Raw genomic sequence first — 14,128 nt, 5'->3', positions numbered from 1 at the left:
TAAGGTTGTAGATGGATGTGTGAACTTCTAAGATGTGTTGATAAAGTTCTCAGTTGTGGCAATGATGCTCTGAGTTGGAATGGTTACGTTCTGTGTTGTAATCGTGAAGGCCTAGCCTACGGTGGAAAGGTGCTGTGATGTGGTAGTGATGTTGGGAGTTGTTTTGTTTGAGGCTCTGGGTTGAGCCATTAAGCTTTGGATTGCAGTGAAACTGAAGTTGAAGTGGTAACGTTTCTGGGTTTGATGGTCAAACCGTGGTTATGGTGCTGAACGTCTGGGAAGATATGTGATGTTTTAATTTGGTTTTTAACAGCTCTGGGTTGTGGTGGGTAAGTTCTGTTGTGGTTCTGATGCTCAACTTGGGAAATTTGTGAAGTAGGTTAAGCTCTGGGTGAGGTTATCACGAAAGTTGTCGTGGTGTAGCTCTGGGATCTAGCTGCAGTAGTCTAAATTGTTTTTGTAAAGCTCTGGCTTTTGGTTGTAATGTACTGTTATGGTAGTGATGCTCTGAGTTGTGGTAAAACTCGTGGATATGGTGGTGAAGCTCTGAGTTGTAGTGGTTGGGCTTTGGGTGATGTCTGTGAAGTTCCATATGGTGAAGAAGATCTGGGTTGTGTCAGTAATACTCTGCAGTGGGGTGGCTAGTCTTAGGATTGTGGCATTGAATCTCTGAGTTGTGGTGCTCTAGCTTTAACTTGTGGTGGTGATGTTCTGGGATCTGAAGCTAAAGTAAAGGGTAAAGGGTATAGTGTAGTTTTGGGTTGTACCTGGTGACATAATTGATCATTATAGCCCACGGCCAAGGGAAATAATGGTGAAGACAGTGAAGCCGAGTTTATAATGAAATCTAGGACCTTTCACAGCAGTTGTAGACGGAGGCTGGAGTGAAAGAGGGGGATGAAGAACAACAAACACTGGAATATTGGAGTCGAAGGTTCGTATCATCCAGTGTTGGCTACAAACAACTTCATTGTCTTCAGTTTACTTCTCAACATTCCAATGCTCCAATAGGTGAGACTCATGCCATTGAGTAGAATAATGCACAAATAGAGTTATGTCGCTAAAATGTATAAGATAGAGAGACAGGTGTAAACATGGAGGGCTGTTCCAGTTGAGTGTTGCAACACAGATGGCAGAGAGAGGTAAAGGCAGAAAGGTGAGTGAATGATACCAGAGCTCTAGATTTTATGGTGCTAAACCTAACATGCCACATGACTCCTGCCTTATAAAAGGCAGGAGTCATGCCCACCACCCCAATGGTCAGCACAGGGGACAAGGGTCCCCCGGGCATGGCCATTGTACCCTGTGCCATGGCATTGTTTTTTTAAAAATAGGTAAATACTTACCTTTACTTACCTGTACATACCTGGGATGGGGTCCCCCATCCTCCGCTGTCCCTCTGGTGTGGGTGGGGCTGTCCTTGGGGCGGGCACCTGTCGACTCATTCCATGGTGTTCCACCATGGAAATTAGCCCACAGGTCCCCTAATGCCTGTCCGGACCCAGGTGTTAAACAATGGCACTAAGCAAGCTTAGTGACATTATTTAGGCCTGCCTCCCTCCCATGCACAATTTTTACACAGGAGGATAAATGAGGTCCCTGGGCCCTAGAGTCATTTTTTGCCCAGGAATGCCTACCTTGCATCTCATTGACGCAAGGTAGTTTTCCTCAGTCAAAAAATGACTTTAACTCCAATATGTTGGTGCTAGACATGTCTGGCGCCAAAATATAAATATGGAGTTCAATTCGCACTGGATTTGCGTAAAAATAAACTACGCAAATTTGGCGCAAACAGAGTATAAATATGGGCCTAAATGTGCCTGTGATCTCTGCACTACAGAGAGAGAGAGAGAGAGAGAGAGAGTAGTAGTATTGAAGAACAGTCCTAGAGGAGCCTCTAATAGTTGGAAAAGAGAAGAGAAATGGCTGATTCAAATTTGTGAGGGGATGTGTGTAAGAGGAGAGGTGTCTTGTATCTATGAGAAATAGCCTGTGATTAACTTTATTTGATACTTTGACAAGAAAGTAGTGTAAAAGGTGAAAATGTAGAAGGAATTTACATGCGAGTCCTACATTATTGAAGAAAGAGTGGTATGAATGGGAAAGCCTGTTATAATGTTCAGTTATAGAATGGTGGATGGAGACAAGTGTTCCATATAAATCACACATGTTGAAGGAGAAAGTGGTACTAAATGAGAAGTATCTTGGCAAAGTCAAAAGAGTGGCTGAAGTTGAAGAGGCATCAGCAGGATCGTTTATGATGGCAGTGTAGCAAGAATGAAGGGCTGTGTTTGGGAAACAGCTTCATTCTTTCTGCAGTCAGTAATCAATATCTCAGTCACAAGGTGTTGCAAGTCTCAATGCCAATAACACCAGAATCATCTTCCTTCAAAAATTTAATTTTTAATATAAATATATTTGTATTACAAATACACTAATATTGAGATACACACACCAGAATATTTCCACAATGTCCATCTCATAAGTATACATTTAAATGGTATCTGCATTATTTCTACAGGTAAAAAATAGTATCTTATTAATAAATATACAATATTTTACATCCACCACATTTCTTGAATGTGTGAATTTGTTTTGTAACATTACATTTACAGTTTGTTCAGGATTCAATCCTTTTACTTATTCGTAGGGAACTCTACGTTAGCACAAAGACACCTGAAATTACCTGTCAGGTGTCATTTTAGATTCAATATCTTTATATATTTTATACAGAACCCCCAAGCACAAGGAAGAAAAAACAGAAATCGATGTTTCTTCTCAATTCACACACAGTTTGGGGAAAGCCGGGCTAACTGCTGCATAAACTGCTTTTGTGATTCCACAATACATTTTCGGACAGGCAAAATTAGATTGTTTTGATGGGAAGATAGAGCAAAATTTGGCTTTGCTCAAAAATCAAGAACAGAGATGACAATGTCCATATATGAATCACTGTAATAGCTGTTGATTGTTTATCATTAACTAGTATGAACGTTTTACCCCACATTCCAATATAATTTGTGGGGAAATTGTATAGGGAGAGGTGGCTTACTTATGTGTTTAACTGATGATGGTATCTGATATTAACTTTTTTCCACTTGTCTGGTGTGGACTGAGAAGAAACATTGGTCGTACATCCGGTTGCTTTTGCTATTTTCACTGGATCCAAACTTTGGAGAATGTTTAGCAACAGGCACCAGGGCGCACAACATTTCATCATAAAAACTATTCAGTTATTGCGCATCAAATAACATACAAATATATTCACTACAAGTGAATACAGTTACGTTATGTAAGACTTCTTGCATTGTCCCTGTTTTTTAACCAGGAACCACTCTTTTTATAGCTGAATACTTTCATTTGCCCCTCCCTCTTTGTACAAAGGAAGATAGTGTATCGTGTACATCATCCACGTATATATAAAAAAATATAGAGAGATCCCCTTCCCCAAAACCCAAATGTTAAATGCACTAGCCAAGGCGAAACTGAAGACCAAAAAGTCATCGTTCTCCTTGTGGTTTGGTAGAAGAAGCTCCACGAAATATGACAATATGCCATACTTAATGAAGTAAGTCACAGACTTATTTCAGAACGAAGGATCACCTCCGCTTCCATCTGTAAGGAAACAGAAAGGAGAAAGAAGAAGAGAGATGGTTAGACATCTGGCCAAGTTAGTTGAAACACCAGTAGTCAATTAACAAAATTACCTGTGATTTTTCAAAAACAAGACTGGAAATAACATTTCCCCCCATTACTCTTTCATATATTGTTTGCAGGTTCCAGACTCCTACGTCTCTCTACTGCACTTACTTTATAATGTCAAGTTGCCTGCCACCTCTATTAGTTCTTGTCTTCAAATGCTAAATTTGCAATTCTTTACTCAGATCTTTACAAGTTGTGATAAGCCACTATTTCTCCATTTTATTCCCTAAAATTAACCTCCTTTACCAGGCCCCAGATGTTCACCACCCTCCAGTTGCTACCAGTGACCCACCCCTCACGCCAAAACATGCTGAAGGAGTCAGAGTGTTTTATTTAATCTTACCTTCATGAAAGCTGTTGTGCGGATGACTCTGGAGTTGATACAACTCATCATTAAACCCATCACACGGGGACCTTGAGGCACGTGCCTCAAAGGCTGTTTCATACGAGGCCAACTCTTCCAGGAAGGACTGCTCTTCTGGAGACAGGTCCATCGACGGAGACGGAGGCAAGAGGATCTCCGCCTCGTTACTAGCTTCGACGTCCAGGCAGAATGGACTACTGACATTGCCACACAACTGGTGGGGGCACCGGGCACCTGAGCCGCTCCTCTCAAAAAGAGGCGGGGACAGGTCTCGAAAAATGTTCTCAATGGAGTTCTCTTCCAGGTATTCTTCCTCTGTGCAGGCCAGGAAGGAGAAATCAATGCTCCTCCAATGTCTGAGGGGCAGGAAGTCTTGGCAGCTGCTTGGCAGGCTGGAAGGAAGAGAAGAGCTTCGGCTGACACTGGTATGCCTGGCATACGTTTGCTCTAGTAAAGGTAAGTCCTTAGTAGCAAAAGAATTGAAGTCTTCAGCCAACGCGCTGATCTGCTTGGCCAGGAGATCAATTTCGGTCTTCTCCTTTTCAGAATATCTGAAGAGGGTCTGCTTGATAGGCGATGCTTCTGGGGTCAAGATACTGTCCGGAATCATGGGCACGTCAATGTACAGGGGACCTCTAACTTCAGGTACTGTCATGACTGTGCAGTCACCATCACCCGGACTTGGGGTGGGGGGTAGCTTCTCATAGAGAGCGCTGCTATTGTCTGTAGAGTAGTACAGTTCTTCTGTGGTGGTTGTGGTGGTCGTAGTGGTAGGAGTAGTGGTTGTTGGGGCAGTAGTTTGAGAGTATGACTCTTGAGAAGTGAACATAAAGGCACACCCTTGATGTGGAGTATAGGGAGGAGTGCAGACAAAGTCTTTGGAGGAACTGCTCGGGGCCTCCCTCCTGAAGGTTTGCTCATAGGTGGTAGTAGGTAGGAAAATACATTCTGTATAGCAGAAGTCCTGGTCTTTCCCTTGTGGTCTGGCAGTAGAACCAGTGGCCTCCTCCAAAGAGGAGATATCACCCTGATCCATTGTCATTTGGCCAAGATGAATGTCTTCTTGACTGAGGCTGGTGCTACCAGCAAACTCCTGAGGGCACTCCACATTGCAAACCCCACTGAAGTCAAAGGTCTGAATGGACACACCACTGGTTGGAGTGCTGGCAATCGGGGTGAAGACTTGATCTGGGCTTGAGAGATGTCCAGGAGACTGAAGGCTCTCCTGAAATGGAGTGGTTGTACTGAAGACATATGTGAGCTGTGTCTCTTCAGATGTTAGCTGTTGTCTTAGACACCAGGCTTCTGGCTCACTAAAAGGCAAAGCAAGAGGTGCTGCTGTTAGCATTACCAACAGAAAAATATGATGACAACTAAACTCCCTTCCTTTACTGCATAGCATATTTTTCCTCTGGTTGCATTTTTTCCCCTTCTAGTCCCCCCCTTTACATTTTCTCTAAACCTAGTTATGCATTCCCAGGCTCAAACGTGATGCAACACATTGAATGAGCTGTTTTTTGTATGGTATTTTGTGGCCTTTATATTAGTCCATATTGCAAGCTGTGCATCATTTTAATCTTCTAACAATGTCGTGCTAACAATGAAACAATACCCCTGCCCACTTTCTTAGCACTTTATTTATCATCTATTTTCAATTTGCACATTCTTCTGGGTACTCACCTGATAATGTAGTTGTAGCAGGTAAACGGGATCTCAGAACTATCCTGCTGGATAAGGCAGTAAATCCACACCCATCCCTGGTCCTTCCTCTGTAGGCGGATCACCAATTCCATGCGGGGCTCATTTCTGTCACCCACTGTCAATGAAAAGCAGAACAGAGAAGTTAGGAAGACCAGTTGAGTGCTGGTGGAATTGCCAATTGCAACTATTGGGTAATAAGTATAGGTGTAGAGGATCGATCCTTACCTAAGCGGCAGTGACGTGCAGATGCATGGCTCAGATCCTCAGGGTGTATCAAGCCATACCAGGACTTGCAGACCAGCTCATTCTTCTCAAAGCCCAGATGCAGCTCAGCACTGTTGACAGAAGAAAGCAGGAAGTTAATGGATGTACAAAAGTATCAGCTGGGTGGACTTTGAATTTCTACTTTTCTTAGGTCTTTGTTTCATTTTCTAATTTGCCCCAAAGCATTTCCAGTTATACAATATAATAATGTTTCCTATTTCTAAAGCACAAACTGAGTTGTTGCTAGACTAACAGAAGTCATATCTAACCTGTGATGCTCATTGTATTTATTGAACCCATTAGGATGAAGGGATACAGCGACTATCCTGGGATTTGAACCTCTGTACGGAAAGCTGAAGAAGGTGATTGCGCTATCTTATCAGCTAGTTCTTGGTGTGGTAATTACTTTCTTCCATGGGGCTGGATAGATAACTATTTGTCTTTTATTTAATAAGGACATTATCTTATCGTAATCCTATGGATACTCAACAGAGTATGTTTGGAGGTGGTATCCTGTCCCAGATCAGGTGTTTGGGAATCCTAGCATTACTGGCTGGGAAATTACTTTTCCATGTACACAATTTCCAATGAAACCTCCTCCCTGCAACCTCCCGCACTGCAGTAGTGCCATGTCCTGTTGACTCACCTGTCTGAGACATCCAAGATGGACATGTCCTTGGCATGCTTGCTCTCAAAAAAGGCCAGGAAGAAGGTGTTGTGAGTGACTTTTGGCTTAGGGTCCAGTGGAATGCAGAAGGCAGTAAACACCGGGTTGGAGGACCAGTAGGAGCCTGCTGGGGGCTGGTGGAACCGCCCCTTGATCAGCACCAGCTTGTTGCCCGCACTCTGCCGCCTGACCGTCTTGGAAGTGTTGAAATGGCAGCGGAACATACGATCAGCTGAAGAAAAAGGGAAGGGATTGTCAATTTAGGATTACATGGGAGACAAAGAGTGTAGGGTTTGGGAGATGTTACATGAAAGATGGAAGGGAATGTCAACTTTGAAAGACACATGAGGCAAAAGGATGTAGGGCTGGGGCTGTTACTTTTTCACAGGACTTTGGCTCACCTGTGTCTGTAGGCGATGGTACAGCCAACTGACTCCTCATGACAAAATGATCGGCTGGGTCAATTACGTCATAGATGCAATCTCCTTGAGCCACAAGATCCACCTGGAGAGGGGTAAAGCCAGTAGACCCGGTGGTTAGAAATTAGCACTAGTCAGAAGGCATATCATTCACCATTCCACATTCACAATGATATATCTGAACTTCAGTCACTCTCGACTTCCCATGTTATTAACAAAACTCAAGAACTGCTAACCTGCGACCCAGTACTGCGAGAACTTAGGACCATGGAACAGAGTAGTTCTGTTTTGTTTTTTGTTTTTTTAACTCAGCATCACCACTTCACCAAAATGTTTGATCCTTATCCACTCTGCCTTCTTTCCCGTAATCTGCCAAATTTGGAAGCCCCCACAGGTGGCATTATTTTCAGTGTGTACTCTAGGAGAAACCTCACTCTTCGGTGATTTCAGTATAGAGGACCTTATGCGTTTATTGTGTTTCGATAAAAATAAATGTTGAATTTGGCTAGCATTTTGATTTGCCTTTTATTTAAAAAAAATACATCAGTTGTCGATAAAGTCGTCAATGAAAATTGTCGGCTTGTCGGCATACGTTGAAAAAAAAAATATATATATATATATATATATATATATAAATATATATATATTTTTTTTAGTAATGGCTGATAAGGAACTGAGACGCAAAGAGAAGTCATTCGCGAAGGATCACACAGTCTGCGTAGGCTTTGAGCCAGAGAGTAGATCCTACGTTAACAGAATTCGGCTAATTCTGCCACAGTTGGTGCACCTACACCCAAACCCGATACATTTGGCGGGAACCTCTTACCATGGAATGCCCCAGGTGGTCAGCGACATTTTCGGAAACGTAAATGAGCTTGCCCTCGCTGGTAAAGGCGAGCAGGAACCCCGGGAGTGTCTGCACGAAGTCGCTCAAGTCTTGGGGAGAAAGGAGCTCTTCCAGCTCTTGCAGAGGCGAACCTGTTGAGAAAGGAGAGGAAAGGGGGGAGAGGCGCGTGAGAAGTGGTCGGCAATCTGCCTCCTAACATCCCTAGCAACGGGGTCCGCGCTGACTCAACGCTGCAGCAGAACAGCGGAGGAGGGTGTGGTGGGGAGAGATGTCGATTGACGCCGTCAGCTCTAGACGCCAGGGCCAATTCAGAATTTCACATCTTAGAAATGAATCCTACAGCCCGTACAGCAGCCGAAGACAGATAACAGGCGCCATAAGTACAGCAAGAACCCTTGGTAAGAGGCGAGCAACAGCTGGTATATCTAGCATTTTAGCCTGCTCAGCACCCTGGACAGCACATCGACACGCGCTGTTTCTACTCAGCACTGTGGACAGCTTTGAAGCTACAGCTACGATTTTAGTTAACCTGGGATGCAACCCAACCCGTTCAGCACCCTGGACAGCAGAGTCTCACAAGCTATGCATATTGTGCACGCCGGACAAAAGACTCCTAATAGCTAAGCATGTTTAGAACAGCAGACTAGAGCTTTGGCATTGGTATCAGCGTGCATTGAAACCTAGAGAGCAGGCTTTTGATAGCTATGTGCTTGCATACAGCACACATGGGCTAGCCATGTACGTTCAGCACCTGAACAACAGTCTACAATGAGATACACGTGCATCCAACGTCAGGGGAAGCACTAGGGAGGGTGCATTGGATACTGGAGCGCGCACATGTTCAGCCCTCAGAATGGGGAATAGTAGCACCATTTGAACTGTAGCAAACATTTAATGAAGTGGGCAATAAATAAGCAACTCATTCACATTAAGCACATACAGAACTATACAACACTAGCTACCAATGTACGTTCAGCTCCCGACTAACAGACCCGCTACAATTCCTCAGCTCTGAACAACGCATTGGCAACAGGCGCCTTTGCAGCTCCCTAGAAAACCACGCGCTCGAGGGTCCAGTGATGGTAGCAACAGGTGCGATGAACGTCAAAGACAGCGCTCAGCATTAAGACACATTGCCAGTCCTGAAGCGTACTCTAGAACAGTCAACGCAGCGCAGACAGCACTTTACAATAGGTAGGCAAATTCACAGCCGGTGCAGGGCTTCGCATTATGTGAAACTGCCAACCAGTTTGCCATGCTCTTTTGAATCGTTTGCCAGTTCATCCAAAAGACCGGTGGTAGTGGTATGGTAATCATTCGCTCCGAGCACTTTCCCTTATACTGAACATTACCAATTCTCCCTGGCATGACATTTTAGGCAAGGGTGGTCTGTGCAGCCATCGCTGTTAAACGAGCATGCCCCACAAGCACATTCTCAATGCCAGCCACCTGACACCCCATCTGCCCGTCCGCCAAGAGAAACATTCCAAGCATGTCTGCTTACCTCTGGAGAAGAAGATGGACTTCCGGGTATACATGCACGCCAAAGACATGATGTGGAGGTAGGAGAGGCGGACCTTGTCCCCCTCTGAGATGGGGAGCAAGTCTTTCAGATTGCGGATTTCCGCGTTGATCTGGTCCCTTCGTGCCTTGGAGGCACCCTTCGTGGAGCGATACATCTTGAGCAGGGTTGTCCTCTCGGCGGATTTCAGCAGTGCCTACTCTCCAGCCTTGAAATCCTCTGGTCCTCTCTTCCCCGGGGTCCCTTCCTTCGGCTCAACAGTTGGACTCTTCCTAGTGTCCTCCGCTCTCTCCAGCCCTGCAGATGCCACTCTAGTGAATCTGGTTGAAGCATCCCTGGCTGACGGCCCCCTTATATAGGCTGAGAAGTGTGTGGGCACTGGTGCCTCAAGGGGGGTTGGCAGGAGGGGAGGTGGGCGGGAAGATATGCCTGCATCAATGGGAAGACATGGCAGTGGTTTCAGCTCGTCTTTCTGAATAGAGAGAGACGTCACCAGTGACGTTTCAGAGGGAAGGGGGGCTGAAGAGGGAGGGAGAGCCAGAAACACACTCTGTACCCAATTAGGAGAAGGGAATGGAACTCTGGCACAAGCGCCGCTTGCCTGTTGCCACCACATAAAGCCAAGCAGACCCTCGCAAGCACTAATAAAACTCCCCTGAGGCGCAAGCCAGTGGAGGATGTTTGTCACCTGGAGGGCTGCTCAGAACACAAGCCCCTCGCCTCTCTGGGAATCCGGCAGCCCCTAAATCTCCAACATCACCTCCTTCCCTCTTTTTCCTTCTCAGTTTAGGGGACCTCTTTAGGCAATTTAGCAGGTATCAGTGGATGTAAGTTCCTTTTTGAGCCTTCAGTGTTACATTTTTTTGTCGGGTTGGCTCTTGAGGGAAGGTTATATGGTTCTGCTTGTTTAATGTGATATTGACAATCTGTGAAATGGAGTATCGTGTGGGTGGGAGAAGAGAGCTGCGTTGGAGATTGCTGTGTCGACCACAAAAATATACCTATTTTTGGTTGCTTTTTTGAGTATGCCTACATCCTTTTCATTAAATGTTGAAAATAGCAAGTGTTGAAAATAGCATGTTTATTAGGATTCTTGTGGCAAGCCCACCTGTCCATTAGAAAGCCCCTCCTGAGCGTTTGCGCGTCACTTTGATGGGGACTTCATCGCCTCTTTTATTTTTTTCCCCGATGTTTTTGAGAGTGCGGGGGAAGGCTGCCACTTTTTTGAAAAGTTGATTGCTGCGTCTTTGTCACTGTCTTCAGTGCAATTAAATCTAATCCAGGAAGGCAGACTCCCGCGCTGTCAGCGACAGCAGCTCCACCGAGCCGATTGCTTGGCGTTGGAGCACCTATCTCCATATTAGGCAAAAAGAGATCTGAGGATTGGGTTGAGGGCGGGAGATGGGGTATTCACCCTTTGTGGGCTGGAAGCATTCTCACCAACTTTCTATTGGGAAAAGCTATGGGTCTGTGAACGGGGGAGGGATCTACGTTCAAGAGTAGATGTCTCTCAATAGCTACATTTCTGAATATTTCTGAAACATTTCTCTGAATTTCAGGGTTGCTGGGACATCTGAGATTGTGCCATTTGGAGGGATGATATCCTAGATGGGTCAAAGAGGGCTGGAGGCCACTCTATGATGGTATTTATTTTTGTTTATTTGTGTATGTTTATTGTTTTTATGTGAAGGTCTGTGTGGATGATGCTACTCAATGAGTCTGTGTAAATATTGGTATGCAAGCGTGTAAAAAAAGGCAAGAAACAAAGCAGAAAGGAGGGCTATACTAAAAGAGTATGTTGAATGAAGTAATGATAAGGGACTATAGCGAGAATATGAGAAAAAAAGAATAGACAAATGAAGACGCAGAAGAAATACAAAGCACAGGCACGGGAGAGAAGAATAAGAACGTGAGGAGAGTAAAGAAGGTATGGCAGAACAGGAAAGGCGTCAAGAGTTAACTGAAAAAGAATGAGGGGTAAAGAGGAAAAAAGGTATGGAGGTGGGAGGGTGGAAAAACATTAGAAGGGCAGAGGATGCAAGAAACAGGTGTAAAGCATAAACAATTGGGGAAATGTTTGAGGATCAGCCAGAGAGAATGAAATTGGGAGAAAAACAAAACCAAAGCAATGTAAAAGAATAACATTCACGGAGGCGGAGGGGCGTTAGAAGGGTACAGCTAATTCATGGAAAGGGATGGCAGAAGTAAGGAGGAAAGCACAGCAGGCATGGGCATAAAAATGAGGGAGAAGAATAACAAGAGTGGAAGAAATGAAAGAAAGAGAAATGAAAAGACAATGCCACATTAAAAGCGATAAAATAGGTAAGAGAAAGTAAAGAACGAAGAGAAGAGGAAACCAAAAATGTTAAACCATAATGTATAAGAAGACAAAAGAAAACTAGGAAGAAACAAGTATGGCAGAATGAGTAGAGAAAAAAGAATATTTGAACACAATAAAGATGCAAGTAGTTAGAAAAAAAGGAGAAATAAACAAGGGAAAAGACCGAAAAGGGTCAGAGAAGGGGGAGAAACAAGGCAATATACAAAGAAGCTGCAGACGAAAGTATAAATAATTGATTCAGTAAAGAAAAATGAGACGGGTTTTAGCTGTTAGGTGACATAATGTGAATGAGGAAAAACATGTAGGAAAAAAATGGAAAAACAAAGAGACAAAGTCAAGGAAGAAACATCACAGAAAATTACAAAGGTGATAAACAGATAGAGGAAGCAAACAAAGGAAACATGTTGAGTAAATAGAGATGGAAGGAGTTGCCAGAGAAAAGAAAAACAAAGCTGGGAGAAGGAGGAGCATTAATAAAAAAGTAGGACTGGAAATGAAAAGAGGAAAAACGTGGTCAGGAGAAGGAGAATGGAGCAAGAGTGAGCAGGATAGAACAATATAGTTAGAAACAAGCAAGCTGTGAAAGAGGAACATGGAGGAAAGTTTGCAACAGAGGGGAGGAGGGATCTAGTAGGGGAACGGGAATGAACAAAGAAGACAATCAAAGACGAGGAACAAGGAGAGAGTTAGGCCGGAAAGTAAAAAGGGTGTCATAATTAGGAGTGTGAAGGGAAAAGGTCTTGAAAAGACAAAAAGAAAGGCTAGAAGATGGAAAGTGCACGTGAATGCTGGTCTATTGGAGAGAAGAGTTGTCAGAGATCAAAAGTTGAGGAAAGAGTCAAAAAATTGTTCTGTGTGTTTGTATGGGTGTTGGACCTGGCCCTTTTTCAGGATCATCCCCACATTTTGTGACTTCCTCCTCCTATTTTTCTGACCTCTTTCTGTTGGCTCTGAACTCTGGGCAGTTTAAAACTGCTGCTAAGTGCTAAAGTACATGCAGTCTCCCTCTTAAACTTGGTATGCTTGGCTTACACCTGATTGGCTTATTTAATTTACCTGTAAGCCCCTTGTACAGATGTATCCCTTTCACCCAGGGCCTGTAAATTAAATGCTACTAGTGGGCCTAAGGTACAGTTTGCACCACCCACAGAAGTAGCCTTGCAAACCTATCTCAGGCCCGCCACTGCAAGGCAGTTTACTGCCACATTGACCTAGCACCTAAAATAACTTGCCCGGCCTGGAAAACACCTTTTACTACATATAAGTCACCCTTAAGGTACATCCTAGGCAGCCCTATTGGCACGGTGCTGTGTCGGTAAGAGGTAGGACATATGCTTTGTTGGTGGCCTGTCCTAGTATTGACAAACAATTTATTTGGTTTCTTAATGCTGAGTGCTGCCTGTCATATAGGAGTGCATTAGAAATACACTTTCACATGGCTAAGTGGTATTTTCTGATTTATGAGAGGTGGCGTAGGCATGTGTGGTATGGTTGGAATGTTAGTGAGAAATGCTACTTACTGATGTGGGTGGATTTGTAGTTAACATTGAAGAAATGCCACTTTTAGAAAGTGATAATTTCTCTGTGCTTATGACTCTATGGCCCTCATTCTGAAATCGGCAGGCGGCGGGTGCCGCCCGCCGGGCGGGAACCGCCACTTGGCCGCTCCGCGGTCAAAAGACCCATTCTGGCTTTCCCGCTGGGCCGGCGGGCGCCCGCCAAAGGAGCGCCCGCCGGCCCAGCGGGAAAGGCCCTGCAACAATGAAGCCGGCTCCGAATGGAGCCGGCGGAGTTGCAGGGGTGTGACAGGTGCAGTTGCACCCGTCGCGATTTTCACTGTCTGCAATGCAGACAGTGAAAATCTTTATGTGGCCCTGTTAGGGGGCCCCTGCACTGCCCATCCCAGTGGCATGGGCAGTGCAGGGGCCCCCAGGGGCCCCACGTCACCCGTTCCCGCCATCCTGTTCCTGGCGGTAAAAACCGCCAGGAACAGGATGGCGGGAAGGGGGTCGGAATCGCCGCCATGGAGATTCAGCCCAAGCAGGGGAAATCCGGCGGGAAACCGCTGGATTCCCTTTTCTGACCGCGGTCAGAATGGGCATTGAAGCACCGCCAGCCTGTTGGCGGTGCTTCCGTGGTCGTCGAACCTGGCGGTCGATGACCGCCAGGGTCAGAATGACCCCCTATGTGCTTTGCAGCTTGACTCCAATCCATGTCTGGGGTAGATTGACAGCTCCAATGGGTGCATACTTTTAAGTCAGCAATCACTTGGGAGGGGCTGGGTGTGACAGAAGATGCATC

At 45.0% G+C, this 14,128-nt stretch overlaps 1 protein-coding gene across 1 annotated transcript; it reads right to left on the bottom strand.

Annotated features, from left to right (window-relative positions):
* Positions 1-2,379: 2,379 nt before the first annotated feature.
* On the bottom strand, positions 2,380-9,812 carry NPAS4 (neuronal PAS domain protein 4). Its single transcript, XM_069207955.1, has 8 exons — positions 9,469-9,812; positions 7,944-8,095; positions 7,100-7,202; positions 6,678-6,930; positions 5,993-6,102; positions 5,747-5,882; positions 4,046-5,379; positions 2,380-3,615 (listed from the first exon to the last, which is right to left on the bottom strand). Exons 1-8 carry the CDS (start codon positions 9,641-9,643, stop codon positions 3,587-3,589), a joined length of 2,292 nt encoding a protein of 763 aa, XP_069064056.1. The 5' UTR covers positions 9,644-9,812; the 3' UTR covers positions 2,380-3,586.
* Positions 9,813-14,128: the final 4,316 nt, after the last annotated feature.

This window comes from Pleurodeles waltl, chromosome 9 (assembly GCF_031143425.1).
Source record: "Pleurodeles waltl isolate 20211129_DDA chromosome 9, aPleWal1.hap1.20221129, whole genome shotgun sequence".
In the NCBI taxonomy this organism is placed as follows: domain Eukaryota; kingdom Metazoa; phylum Chordata; class Amphibia; order Caudata; family Salamandridae; genus Pleurodeles; species Pleurodeles waltl.
The sequence above is the reverse complement of the archived record's forward strand: the minus strand, read 5'-3'. Positions and strand labels throughout refer to the sequence as shown.